The sequence below is a fragment of the Berghia stephanieae genome, chromosome 3 (genome assembly GCF_034508935.2).
Source record: "Berghia stephanieae isolate SIO BIC M18660-M18661 chromosome 3, UCSD_Bste_1.3, whole genome shotgun sequence".
Lineage (NCBI taxonomy): Eukaryota > Metazoa > Mollusca > Gastropoda > Nudibranchia > Aeolidiidae > Berghia > Berghia stephanieae.
Window position 1 is genome coordinate 41,312,994 of NC_088362.1, and position 15,000 is coordinate 41,327,993.

The 15,000-nt window shown below is 35.5% G+C and overlaps 1 protein-coding gene across 2 annotated transcripts in view; it reads left to right on the forward strand.

Annotated features, from left to right (window-relative positions):
- The window catches only part of LOC144967739 (uncharacterized), a 170,074-nt gene that overhangs the window by 114,372 nt on the left and 40,702 nt on the right, over positions 1-15,000 (forward strand). For both annotated transcript variants that reach the window (XM_078905322.1, XM_078905321.1), the window contains exons 3-4: positions 1-35; positions 9,542-9,625. The exon at positions 1-35 is cut by the window's left edge and continues 130 nt beyond it. In XM_078905322.1, coding sequence (XP_078761448.1) covers positions 1-35; positions 9,542-9,625 — 119 coding nt within the window. The remainder of the gene's footprint in view (positions 36-9,541; positions 9,626-15,000) is intronic.

The following is a 15,000-nucleotide window of genomic DNA, read 5'->3' on the forward strand; positions in this document are numbered from 1 at the left end:
AGATTGTTCAAATGGAGCTGATGAGGGCCCTGTTTGTAAGTATCATTATCCGCCTTTTCATTATCATCGTCATTATCATCATCATCATCATCATCATCATCATCATCATCATCATCATCATCATCATCATCATCATCCACATCATCATCATCATCATTCAACTCATCATCATATCGTTGTCGCGTCGTCGTTCCATCCTCCTCACGCTCATCATTCACATCATTTCCATCATCATATCATCATCATATCATCATCATCATATATCATTCTTCGTCGTCATCCACATCTACTCATCATCTCCCATCTCATCATCATCATCATACATCATCATCATCATCATCATCTCCATCTATCTATCATCATCATCTCACATCATCATCTCATCATCATATCATCATCATCATCATCATCATTTTCTGCATCATCATCATCATCATCATCATCATCATCATCATCATCATCAACATCATCATCATCATCATCATTATCAAAGACAGAGAAATAACAAAACCATTCTGATTCTGAAGATCCATTCTACCATACTCTTGTAATATTATCATTAATCCATTCATTACTGTGCCCAAATATCATCAGCTGACCACTGGTCACACTAACGTGTTAAAAGCTTGAGGCAATCAATCACTCTCCACACCCACAGTGTGGGTTACTCGGGGCATTTTTGGGTGCCTTTTTGTTGTGTCTATCTCACGTGTTACGGGTTGTTCTGATATGAGACGCTTTGAAATACAGAATGTGGTGAAGCAATACATTTAGAGATTCGGCGTAGCCATATTATTATTGTTGTTGTGTGAGGTTGCGACTGGCATTCGGAATATAGAGATGATGATGACGGTGACGATGATATTATGGTGATATTGTTGATAATGATGATGGTGATGATGATGATGATGATGATGATGATGATGATGATGATGATGATGATGATGATGATGATGATGATGATGATGATGAAGATTATGACGACGACGACGACGATGATGATGATGATGATGATGATGATGATGATGATGATGATGATGATGATGATGACGATGATGATGATAATGATGGTGATGGTGATAATGATGATGATGATTATGATGATGATGACGAAGATGATGATTATGACGACAAAGGTGATTATAATTAGAATGAGGATTCAAAAATACTCCACCAGTCACCTACCAATGCTAATCTAATGAGTTAGATAACATAGAGAATTATATTCACGAGTCAGGATGATGCATGGGATAATCTCATGATGACATCGAAATGTACTTAAATCGTGGGTCGTTCCTATCGGTCCATACATATGGCCTTACAACAACTGCTGTTCTCTGGAAAAACACGGTTTTTTAAAATTAATTTGGTCAGAAAACTCGTCCTTCAAATATTGATCGATTTAAATGACCCTCATCTTGGAAAAGACTCTCAAAAACCTGGGACTTCGCAAACTAACCAGGTTTGTAGACTGAAGAGGGTCATTTAAATCGATCGATTTTTAAAGGCCGAATTTTCTGACCAAATCTTCAAATACGCGTCCTTCCAGAGTACGACAGTTAACAGGTTAATCAATGACCACCGCATAAAGTCCTTGACCCATGCTGCCGTACTCTGGAAAAACCGATATTATTTTAAAATTTGGCCAGAAAACTCGTATTTCAATATCGATCGATTTTAATGACCCTCGGCAAAAACTCTCAAGCCTGGGACTTCGCGAAGTATTAGTGTGCTGAATGTCGTAATTGAATGACTCACAGCACATAGAGTGTTTATGTGGGTGTACGACTATTTTGAGTAAAAACAGGACAGTTTCTTGGGTTACTATTATACAATAACTTGAGCTTATATAAAGAGCAATATCCACTAAACGTGCTCAAAAAGCTTTACATCAACACTTAACATATAGTACATGACGTCTGTCGGGCGAAATTACATTTTTTCAGACAGAGACAATGCTGTTACAGGTCAGATACTTATTTTTACACCTGAGTACGATTAGACAATGCGAATATAGAGCCTTTTCCAAGGATTCAACTATGCGCCGCTCAGAGCGGGACTCGATCCCAAGGCCTTCCAATCCGAAGGCGAGTGTCATACCACTTGACCACATAGACGCACAGACCTTAACTTACTGCGTAAGGTCAAACGTTTTGGTTTATCCACACATCGTACTCATCAGTGTGTAAAATCTGAATGTTACTTGAAGTCGACTCAATACGCTTCAACAGTCGTAACGTCACTTCCCTCGTAATGACGCATGGTAACTTAGTAACTGGCTCTAAACTATCGCAACATTGACGGACGCCCTTATGAAATACTTCTCCGACCAGCATAAAAGCGTATCCAGAGGAAAAAAAACCCATTATAAACCTGATCATGCTTTGGCTTTTACACATTCTGATCACAAGGAATATGAAAAGTTCTAGCCAGCATGAAGAATAAAAAGTACCGATTTTCTTTGTTTAGAACCACGATGGCTGCCGTTGCTGGGCGACGTGACATCAGATTATTGAATCAAATTCTGAGTATTTGTATTCGAGGGAGGAGAGAGTTGTTGAGTGTGACAGACATAGTTGGTGTTTAGGCTTAATAATTTTGATAATCTTCGTTTGAATGTTTCTAAATCTGTTGTGTTCACTCATGATTCGGGAAGAGCGCTCCAGTCTTTGATACTGCGGGATGCAAATGAATATTTGAAGATGTTTGAGTTTGTAGATTGGTGTTTTAGTGTTTTGAATGCTTATATTTCGTAGTAACATAAGTCTAGTTGCTTTGGTGACATGGCCGTCATTTTATTTGTAATTTTGAACATGAGAGTTAGTCGTTGTTCTTTCCTTCTGTCTTGTGAGGGAGACCATCCAAGCTGTGTGATCATTTCTGCCACGCTACTATGGGGGTTGTAGTCAAGACAAATCTTGCAGTGCCGCGTTGGACAGCTTCAAATGCTTTTTTATCCAATTATAGGTGTGGGTCCGAAATTGTACAGGAATAGTCTACGATGGATCTTTTGAGTAATGTTGTAAAATTGAGTGATTCACAGCACGTGTCCAGGCATCGATTCATATTTGTGTCAAGTGGGGAGATGTGTATGAAGTAAGACCTCCAAAGTCCGCCAAAACAAACAAACAAACAAACAAACAAACAAACAAACAAACAAAAAATTATAATAAAAACCAAAACCCTAGAGCCCAAGTCATTCCAATCATCCCTTAGAATGGACTCTAAAGACAAATGTCTTCCTGGGGATGAATAAAGGGATTTTTTATCTTAATTATTTTTTTTAATTTCCGGTTTCTATATTTAACAAAACTGTAACGATTGCATTTTACTTAAAAGAGAGAAAACAAGTCTAATTAAAAAAAAAAACAAGCTCTCTGTCAAATCTAGCAAAGTCAGGAGATACTTTGCCAGCTAAGTTTAGTAAAGAAGCAGCCAGTAACGATTGTCTATTTTAAAAAAACCTGAGCTTTTATAGAGCGCAATATCCACTAAATTTGCTCAAAGCGTTTTACAATGGCTCTCTGGTCAACAGCACATTTCACATTTAGGACGGGACATGACGCCTGTTAGGCTATTTTACCATTTTTTTTTCGGACAGAGACAACGCTGTTAACGGTCAGGTACTCATTTTTCACATGAGTACGGTGAGAAAATGTGAATAAAGAGCCTTCTCCAAGGACTCAAGTATGCGCCGAGCGAGACTCGAACACAGGACCGTCCGATCCGAAAGCGAGTGTCATACCCCTAGACCATATAGCCGCACTTAAAAAGAGATATTAGTCTAATAAAAAAACCCAAATAAAACCCCCAAAAACTCTCTGTCAAATCTAGCTAACTCATGAGATAATTTGCCAACTAAGTTTAGTCAAAAAAGCCAGTAACGATTGTCTATTACCTTACAGACATATACTAGTCTAAGTAAAAAAACCCAATAAAAACAAACTATCAGTCAAATATAGCAAACTTCAGAGATAATTTGCCAACTAAATTTAGTAAAAAAAAACAAAACAACAACAGCAATTTGTTTTTATAGCACACTGTTATTATTAGCACCAGATGACCTGTTTGAAAAGCTACTGTAAGCTGGTCCTAATATTTGTATATTGATATTGATATTGATTTTGATGACATTGGAACAACATCCCTGAAAATGCCAGAGCAAAAAGTAACCCGACTATACTCAATAGTTATCTCGACCAGTTTGAACCCATTAGATAAATATTACGTCAATGCCATCCCACCATACCTAGTTGCGTTAATCGTCATCACATGAAGCTAGAGCTAATTTGGATCGGATCGGATTGGATTTCATTCTCCTCATCCAGTTCATTTTACGGGCCATGGTCACGTGAACGTTGATGGATACACGTAATCCACACGTCCTTGTTAGATCTGATTGTCTTCTACATTACAAATACGCTTCAACAGTTGTAACATAACTTCCCTCGTAATGACGCATGGTAACTTAGTAACTGACTCTAATTTATCGGAACAATGGCGGACGCCCTTATGAAATATTTCTCCGACTAGCATAAAAGCGTATCCAGAGGGGGAAAAACATTATAAATCTGATCATATTTTGATTTTTACACATTCTGATCACAAGACATATGAAAAGTTCTAGCCAGCATGGAGAATAAAAAGAACCGATTTTATTTGTTTAGAACCACGCTGGCGGCCGTTACTGGGCGACGTGACATCAGACTATTGAATCGAATTGTATATTGTGTCAAAATTAGTTTTCCATAAAGTCACGTGACGATATTGAAACCACATGACGTCATGAAGCATATTCACCGAGGTATGAAAATCACGTGTCACTGTTTTCTAGTCTTCTGTTATTCTGTTCAGTGACCCCGAGAACCGCGATGTTTGTTTATCAAGTCTGTTGAATCCAGGAATATTCCTTTAAGAATCTTAAAATATTTTATGTCGCGTGTGGCTATGTGCTCTAGTGGTATGACACTCGCCTTCGGACAGGAGGTCCGGGGTTCGCATCCCGCTCTGAGCGGCGCATAGTTCAGTCCTTGGAAAAGATCTTACTCCCATTCTCTAGGTCTACTCATGTGTAAAATAAGTACCTAGCCGCTAATAGCGTTGCCTCTGTCAGAATACAAATTGTAAAACAGGCGTCATGCCTCGTTGATCTACATACTATGTGCTGCTGTTGGCTAAGGACACATTGTAAAGCGCTTTGTGCACGTTTAGTGGATAATGCGTATTATAGAAGGTCTAGTAATTTTTTTTTTAATATGAAAAAGTAGTCCGCCTTTAAAATAATTCGTTCCAATAAAACATGAATTACAAAACGTATGATACCGTGCATTGAAATCAATTCAGAGTAATGTATCGACCTCATAATTGTTACTGTCTGGTTCCCTTAATTATTAATGCATTTTCGTCAATACAAAAAATCTATAACTGCCTCACTCGGACATGACACATTTTCTAAAATTTTGACCAGAAAATTTTACTTCAAATTTCGATCGATGACTCTCAGATTTGTCAAAAACGTTTCAAACCTCAGGCATCTTCAAAACATTTTTTTAACAAGCTGAGGACCTTTTTATTCAATCGATATTTTGAAATGAAGTTTTATGGCTAACATGAAATTTTTAGAATAGCGCGTTTTGTCAAACGCAGTGCAGGATGGCAGAGATATAATATTCCAGCATCAGTAGACAACTATTCTATAATATAACATTGATATAAAATAAATGCTATTCTTTTTAAAAGCAGCTTTGAGACAACGCAGTTTCTTCCTGGCGTTCTGGAATTTTCCAGATTTTTAGAATAATTTAACATTGTCTGGAGATGGACAATGTTATGTCAAAAGCCTCAATAGCATATAATTTTATGATCATGTCGTGTTCAATATTCTACTTAAATTTCACTGCTTCCCATTTCAGTGAGTGTTTTGTTGACATTTAATGTAATTAACTTTGTCTCTCCAGACATCATCATATTTAGGACATTGAATCGAATGCTTTTCCTTTCTTTCCTTGTTTTAAAATAATCATTTACGTCAAACGTTATAACATTAGCTCTTTATACTGACTTTTGTGTTAATATATACATACTTTTATACAGTGCAATATCGACTAAACGTGCTCAAAGCGCTTTAAAACAGCTCACGTAACATATAGATCGAGACACGACGCCTGTTAGGCGATATTGTAGTTCCAACAGAGAAAATGCTGTCAAAGCTCAGGTACTTATTTCACACCTGACTATGGTTAGAGAATGTGAGTAAAGATCCTTTTCCAAGGACTCAACTATGCATCGAGCGAGGCTCGAACCCAGGACCTTCCGATTCGAAAACGAGTGTCATATCACAAGACCACATAGTCGCATAATTTATACAGGTTTTTCATTAGAGGCTAACTTAAATCCGGATTTATCCATATAACATTTTTTATTTAATAACTTTCACTAAAATTTTATCATATTCTGAATGGATTCCTTGATAATAATACATCCTATTTCTAAACATGGCTGAAAATATAATATTATGGCTGAAAAATTATTCTCTGTTTTTGTTTCTTGCTTTTCTTTTCTTTTTTAGAAACCGCTTCTTTCCTAATCCCTGTGTAGCTCTTTTTGATTATCAGTAATCTATGTATCTTATTGAGGGTCTTTGAAACAGAAACGTTGTTTTGGCCATAACTCTGTATAAATTGATTATGTATAATTTATCTAATATATATATTGCAGCTGGTTATTTCAATTACCGAATCGCCATCTCCTGTTTTTTAAAATTACATTTCCCCCGTTTTACTCTATATAATTCGAAGAGAAAGAAAACTACAAAGAATGACGTTTTTGGCTTTTTCATTTATTAAAATAACATTTATTTGATGCTATAAGGTTTGAAAAAAATAATAAACTCAACTATTTTATTGTGTATTTATCTAGACGCCTCTACATCGTAAATGGATTGCATTTTGATAAAGGCACAATCGAAACTTTAAATTTGACCGCGTTATGATCTATAGGAACATTTTTTTAAAATGATATGTTTTCAGTATTCTCCCTAGATTCTTGACGTAGTGGCAGTATTTTTCATGACCTGATTGTAATGATGTCAAGCATTTTGAAGCTGTGCCTTCGGGGAAAGTCAAATTTGAATTGACTGCTCGTTACGTCACCACAACGCGCATTGTGATTCGAACCCAGTACCATTTACTCAAGACAGCAAAGACCATACATCTTAATCACGCTGCCGCATTAGTATCGTCATATGATACTATTATAAATGTGCGTCTATGTGGTCTTGTGGTGTGACACTCGCCTACGGGCCGATAGGTCTAGGTTTCGAGTGCCACTCTTAGCGGCGCATAGTTGAGTCTTTCGAAAAGACTCTTTGCTCCCATTTTCTCACCGTCATCATCATCCATCGTGGCTTGTGCTGTCTCCACGAATCACGATCCTCACCGTACTCAAGCGTAAAATGAATACCTGGTGTTAACAGCTCGATCTCTGTCGGAAAAATTGTAATATCGCCCAACTGGCTTCATGTTTCATCCTCCATGTTAAGCTATACTGATGGCCAGTGATCGCCTTGTAAAGTGCTTTGAACACGTTAAGTGAAATTGCGGGATATATGAATGCCCAAGCTAAAAGAGAAAATAACACAGAGTCATCAACAAATGTCCAAGAAATTAAAAAAAAAAACAAAACAACAACAGGGAACATGAAATAAAAATTCTCCCATGAGACAAAGCTCAGACTGGTTTTGATTGGCTGTTAACCGTACCCGCCCATGAATATTCAAATTCTCCTAATGCCTCTTGCCACATAATGCGATATTCTGTACACAATGGCAGACGTCAGAATTCTGAAACCATATCAAATTCTGACACCATTTTTATCTGATAATATTCTGCTTTATTTTTTTCTTAGATACTAGAAAACGACATGCACATGTATAATATTTAGAAGAATAAATACGATTTCATCAATTGGCAACCCCCCCCCCCCCCCAAAAAAAAAAAAAAGTCAGTTCCAGAAGATATTTCATAAACATCCATTCTCGGGAACTGTTTAACTCCAACATACTACCGTTTTGAGCGATGGGTCACATATAAACCTCGTTACTTTCTTTCTGAAACGTTCACTAGAATGAATGTATTTATGTTTTTATTGTTGGCTGAAGAAGGATTTTGAGTCTGGTTCTTTTATGCTATTTTCAGTTATGTATATCACTTTATTTCAGTCCACAGCTTCTTGCAGCTTAGTATCACTTTGACGTGATAGATTTGCGAAATGACAATTTCACGTTTTATCTCCAAATAGAGAGTCATTGGTGTCTTCTATGTATAACATCGGTTGTGTGATTATTGTTCTGTAATTAATTGTCATGCATTTTCATATGAATAATCGATTGAATTGAATTAGCTTATGCATTCAAGCTATATGAAACCAAAATCTGGGGCTCAGCTCTTTTCTTGTGATAATTCAAGCGATTACATTCAGTGATCGGAGGGGTGACAATAATAGCAAACTCTTGCCCCGATGGTGTGTCCTTCAAAAAAAGTTAACATTTTTCGTACATTACCTTAATTCAGGGATGAAGGAATATCTGTTTATAGGCAGTGATGGATATTAGAGGAGTATTATATAGTAAAAAAAATAAACAACGCATAACAGGAAACTTGTACTGTTCGGAATGAAAATTTGATTTTATATGGCCTGATGGACAGAGAAGAAAACTAATAAAAAAGTATTAGAGCAAGCTGAAACTAAAAGTTTACTAATAAGAAAAAGACAAATGTAATTTTAGGGCACCTAAATCGACATTAATGTATTGAACATCTTGCTCTCACAGGAAAGATAGAAGATAAAAATAGAAAAGGTAGACCAAGAAAAACATATTTGAATAGTTTGAACAGCTGGGTGACAAAGAAAGAGAAGAGTAATATTAGTTTTCTGAGGTTATCTGATCAGAGAGATGAATGGCGTACCATGATCACCGATGTCTGGCACAGACTTGGTACTTGAAGAAGAAGAAGAAGATTGCCTGATGTGGGCATATTATGTAATCACACTGGGCATGATTTATCCATGGAAATGCGCTATATGAATACGTATATTTAATAATACTAATACTACTAATAATAATATATTACTTTATTCATCCAAAAAAATGGAAATTCGTTTACAGACGTGGCATGCATGAAAATGTATAAACACAAAGTTGAGAATCTATGGCGACAATGTTTACACACACACACACACACACACACATACACACACACATATATATATATATATATATATATATATATATATATATATATATATATAATATATGCAAATGCAAAAAAATTGTAAAAATTTACAACCCAGAACCAATAGCAACACTTTATATATTAATTTGATAAATTGAGATAAGCCATACCTGGTCTTTAGTCCGAACTTGTGTGTGTATATTTAAAAGATAATATTTAATTTAAATCACGGCTGTGCGTGAAAAATTCGAACACCATGTGGGAAAAATGAATTAAGGTGACGTGTTGTTATTTATATCTGTCTTCAGGTGACAAGGACAAGATGGGCTTGTGGTCAGACATGTACAACAAGAGGGTTGGCGCTGACATGGAGACTGAGTCCAAGAATTGTAGTAAGTATTAACTCATCCTTCGATATCTAAAGATGTGCCGAAAGGTCGTTCGTCACAAAAATATTCCAATAAAGCTATAGATAGTTGGAAGTTCACGTCACTCAGGTCTTTGTTATTGTATTTTGCCATCCGCGTTTATGAGTAATTCTCAGGTTTTCCAACTCCTCTCCGCTAACAGCAATGAAAAGTCTATTTGGAGGTATGTATCCCTTGGAAATAAAACAGCGTTTCCAATGAGAAGAATAATTTGAAGCGGTTTTACAGGTTGCTTGTCTTGGCGTTATAGATTAAACGAAGATGAGTCAATTAGGCCTTTGGTATTGTTTTTGCCATCCACGTTTATGAGTAATTCTCACTAAACTGTAGTATTAACCTGACTATACACGATCATGGTCACACATAGTTTTGTGTGTTGGTCCGTCATACTTCCGGATGGCAATGTTGTAAGCTCCTTAGCCAAGCGCATATTATCTATTGGGGAAAATGAATAAGGACTGACAGTTGAATAATGTAAAATAAATAAACAAAATACTGTCAATCTAGCTGCAACAGAATAGCAAAAATAGTTTGTTTCGTTTACTTTTCATTTCTTAACCTATAATAAACTAATAAAAGCGAAGTTTTAAATTTTGTCCAAATATTGGAGTATTTTTGTGGCGAACGTCAGAACAAACGACCTTTCGGCAAAGACTTAGATATTATCATCATCACCATCATCATAACCATCATCATCATCATCATCATCATCATCATCATCATCATCATCATCATCATCATCATCATCATCATATCATCATCATCATCATCATCATCATCATCATCATCATTATAATCATACATCATCATCATCATCATCATCATCATCATCATCATTATCATCATCATCATCATAATCAGCATACCATCATCATAATCATCATCATCATTATCATCATCATCATAATCATCATCATCATCATCATCTTAATCAGCATCTTACCTTTTGGACGATGCCCAACTACAATGTACTTTCCATGAGATTGAACACCCCAAGATACGTGTACGTGCTCCTTGAGTGGTGGAGAGGTGTCCAAAAATAATATATAATAAGGATAATATAATATATATTCTTTATTCATCCAAAAAAATGGAAATTCGTTTACAGACGTGGCATGCATAAAATGTATAAACACAAAGTTGAGAATCTATGGCGACAATGGAGACATATATAATATATGCAAATGCATAAAAATGTGAAAAAATATACAACCAAGAACCAGTAGCAACACTTTATATACTAATTAGATAAATTGAGATATGTCAGACCTCTGGCCTTTATTCCGAACTTGTGTGTGTATATTTAAAAAAATAGTATTTAATTTAAATAACATTTGCGCGACTCAACCTGACCCCCTTCGATTTTGTTGGGACTCAATGTGAACGTTTCTCATTTCGAAATTCAAGTCATAAATGATATGTGCGGCTATGTGGTCTAGTGGTATGACACTCGCCTTCTGACAGGAAGGTCCAGGGTTAGAGTTCAGTCCTTGGAAAAGGCTCTTTACTCACATTCTCTTACTGTACTCAGGTGTATAATGAGTACATGGCCGTTAACAGCGTTGTCTCTGTCTGAAAAAAAACCCCATGTAATATTGCCTGCAGGCGTCATGTCTCATCCAGAATGTTAAGTTGTTAAGTGTTGATCTGTTGGCTAGGGACTTCTTGTAAAGCGCTTTTAGCGCATTTAGTGAATAGTTCTCTGTTCAAAGCTTTAGTTCTTTTTAATAAAGTCTTACTCCTGACCGTGTTCTTTGCCATCAAGAAGGGTGATAAATTCTCAGAACATTCTATCCACCTACAAAATCTGACCTGCTTTAAAACCTAAGGTAATGCTTGCATGCCATGCATTCTAAGATGGAAAAAAACCCAATGATGTGAAAATATGATTACTTCTACAGCGTGCAGCGTGCAATGTCATTTGTGTTATTTAACTGATTTTTTTGTCATTACAAAAATTGTCTTGACTTTAATCAAAGGGTAATAAAGATAACTTCAGAATAAATGATTAAAAAATTATTTATTGCATTTGGTTTACAGCTTCTGATTTGACAAAAAAAAATCATTTAATGAAGGCCCGAGGGGAAAGGCCAAAGATGCACACTAATTTTCTATAGTAAAAAAAATATTGTACTTTCATCACAAGCCAGATAGCCTTGGCGTTCATCAAATTGCACTGAAGCCAACGTTGAAAGAAGATAATAATTCCTTATTGAAGGTTGGAAATTCTGACAAGATCAAACAAAAATGTCATTTAAATGTAGGGCATGACTTGCTCTTTTGATATCATGGCACACGGAACATTACCCAAATAACACTGACCTCTTTCAAAAATCGTAGTTTTTTTAAAAGTCCAAATAATATGCCTATCCGTGACCATGGGATTTCTCAGTTGAAGCACGATCAGACAATTTTACACGGTTGGCCGGACACCTTTCTAGCATTAAATCTCTGTCAAAACACAAGCATTGCATCTGTCATAGAGATGGCATGAAGATGATGATATTTTCATCCATCCGAGCACAAGAGCCACTTAAAATAATGAAGGTGTCTGTCCAAAAGGAAATGGAAATGTCAAGATTTTGCACTTCCTGGCATTTTTGGAGTTGTGAAGAGCTCTGGAAGTGACAAAAAAATGAATCCTTGTTTCGATTTATTGTCAATCTTCCTAGTATCATATTTTTTTTCTGAAAAAGAGAACATAATATTTAAACATACCTGGTTTCATATTGAGTCAGGTCCTAAATTAAATTTTACGTCGGGTGAAAACATCTAAATCAATTTTTTTAAAGTAAATGATTGGGTATAAATTAATTTCATTCAATAAGAAATAGTCTACTATGATTTATCAAAATTATAAAAATACTCATTTCATATTATAATGTTGATAATGTTGAATGGAAATTAAATTTGCTTCGACTTTTCCATTAAAAAAACTACCCGTAAAAAGCCACACATTGACCACAGTAGCAAATATTTCAACAACTTCGTGATTTGTAATAGAGAGCATCATCAAAGATATAAAAAAGAATCCGGTGCTCGAAATACAACATTTTAATAAAAAGAATAAAAAAAATAAATTGAGCTATATATAGCACAATATCCACAAGATGTGCTCAAAGCGCTGTACAAGGGGTCCCTGGTCAACAGCAACATTTTAATATGTAGGACGGGACATGACGCCTGCTAGGCGATATTACAATTTTTCGGACAACGACAACGCTGTTAACGACCAGGTACTCATTTTACACCTGAGTACGGTGAGAGAATGTGAGTAAAGAGCCTTTTCCAAGGACTCAACTATGCGCCCAGCGCGAGGCTTGAACCCAGGACCTTCCGATCGGAAAGCGAGTGTCATACCTCTAGACGACATAGCCGCATGCCCCCCTCCCCCCAGAACAGGATTCAAACCAATTCTTGTAGCGGCAGCAGCACCAGTAGTAGAATAGTAGTAGAAGTTGTAACAGTAGTTTTAGTAGTAGTAGTAGTAGTAGTAGTTGTAGTAGTAGTAGTAGTCGTAGTCGTAGTAGTATTAGTATAGTATATTAGTAGTAGTAGTTAAGTAGTTATTATTATGATTATTATTATTAATATATTAATAATGTATATATAGTGTAGTGAGGATAGTAGTAGTAATAGTATATATAGTATAGTAGTATATGTAGTAGTAGTAGTAGTATAGTAGTAGTATAGTAGTAGTAGTAAGTAGTAGTATAAGTATATAGTATTAGTAATTAGTTAGTAGTAGTAGTAGTAGTAGTATAATTATAGTAATTATTAGTAGTATTAGTAGTAGTAGTAGTAGTAGTAGTAGTATAGTAGTAGTAGTAGTAGTAGTAGTAGTAGAGTAGTAGTAGTAGTAGTAGTAGTAGTAGTAGTAGTAGTTATTATAGTAGTAGTAGTAGTAGTAGTAGTAGTAGTAGTAGTATAGTAGAGTAGTAGTAGTAGTAGTAGTAGTAGTAGTAGTAGTAGTAGTAGTATAGTAGTAGTATGTTGTGTAGTAGTAGTAGTAGTAGTAGTAGTAGATATAGTAAGTAGTAGTAGTAGTAATAGCAGCAGCAGTAGTAGTAGTTGTAGTAGTATTAGTAGTAGTAGTAGTAGTAGTATGTAAGTAAGTAGTAGTAGTGTAGAGTAGTGTAGTATAGTAGTAGTGTAGTAGTAGTGAGTAGTAGTATAGTAGTAGTATAGTATAGTAGTAGTAGTAGTAGTATAGTAGTAGTAGTAGTTAGTAGTAGTAGTGTAGTATAGTAAAATAGTAGTAGTAGTAGTAGTAGTAGTAGTAGTAGTAGTAGTAGTAGTTTGTAGTAGTAGTAGTATAAAAGTAGTAGTAGTAGTTAGATAGTATAATAATAATAATAGTAGTAGTAGTAGCAGTAGTAGTAGTAGTAGTAGTAGTAGTAGTAGTAGTAGTAGTAGTAGTAGTAGTAGTAGTAGTAATAGTAGTAGAATTAGAAGCAGTACTAATAAAGTAGGAGGGGGAAGGGAAGGGAGAGGAGGCGAGGATAAATAAAAGTGGAAGAAGGAAGAGAAAAAGAAGGAGTAGGAGGAGAAGGGGGCAGGAGCAAGAGAAGTAGATATCAATTATTAAAAAGTGTCCGACAACATTAAGAACACTAATAACAGCAAATAATGCAACCAAACAGCAGCAACAACAACAACAAGAAATAAAACACAAAGTCATGAGAGCACATTCAAAGCAACCCTTCTAATAACTTTTTTCTCAAACTCATTTAGAACCAATTGTGACCAATTAATTTGTAAAACTACAATATTATATCCGACATACAAATCAATATTTTATGACTGATGGAATGATACTATTTTCGATGCAAATTGAACCCTGCTAACAATCAGACTCAATCAGAATAATTCTATTTAAACGCTCCCATGGTACCATCGACATATTGAATAATTCACGACCGAATATTACCCAAAGGAGAATCGAAATGGGATTTGCCGACAGCATCCTTCATCTTAGACCAAACATCATTTTGTATAAAAAAAACTTCCAGGCACAACACGATTGGGAAAAATTGGTAATCCCTAAAGTTTTGAGGTTCCCTAAAAAAGGGATAAATTATGAAAGTAATTGAATTTAGACCTTCAAAGCATCCCCATTTCAATCCCAAAACTATCTTATTGTTACAAGTTTTTCTAAGAAAATAAACATGTTCTTTTGTATATTGTCTTTTGCAATGACCAATAAAATACTTTCATCCAGAGGGTAAGCCGTATTAGCGGTGTGTTCCATAGTACAAAAAATTCCCACAATTTCGTCACTTTGGAAACAAAATATACTCTTATATCAAATAGAATCAAGAACACACAAATTTCTTTAT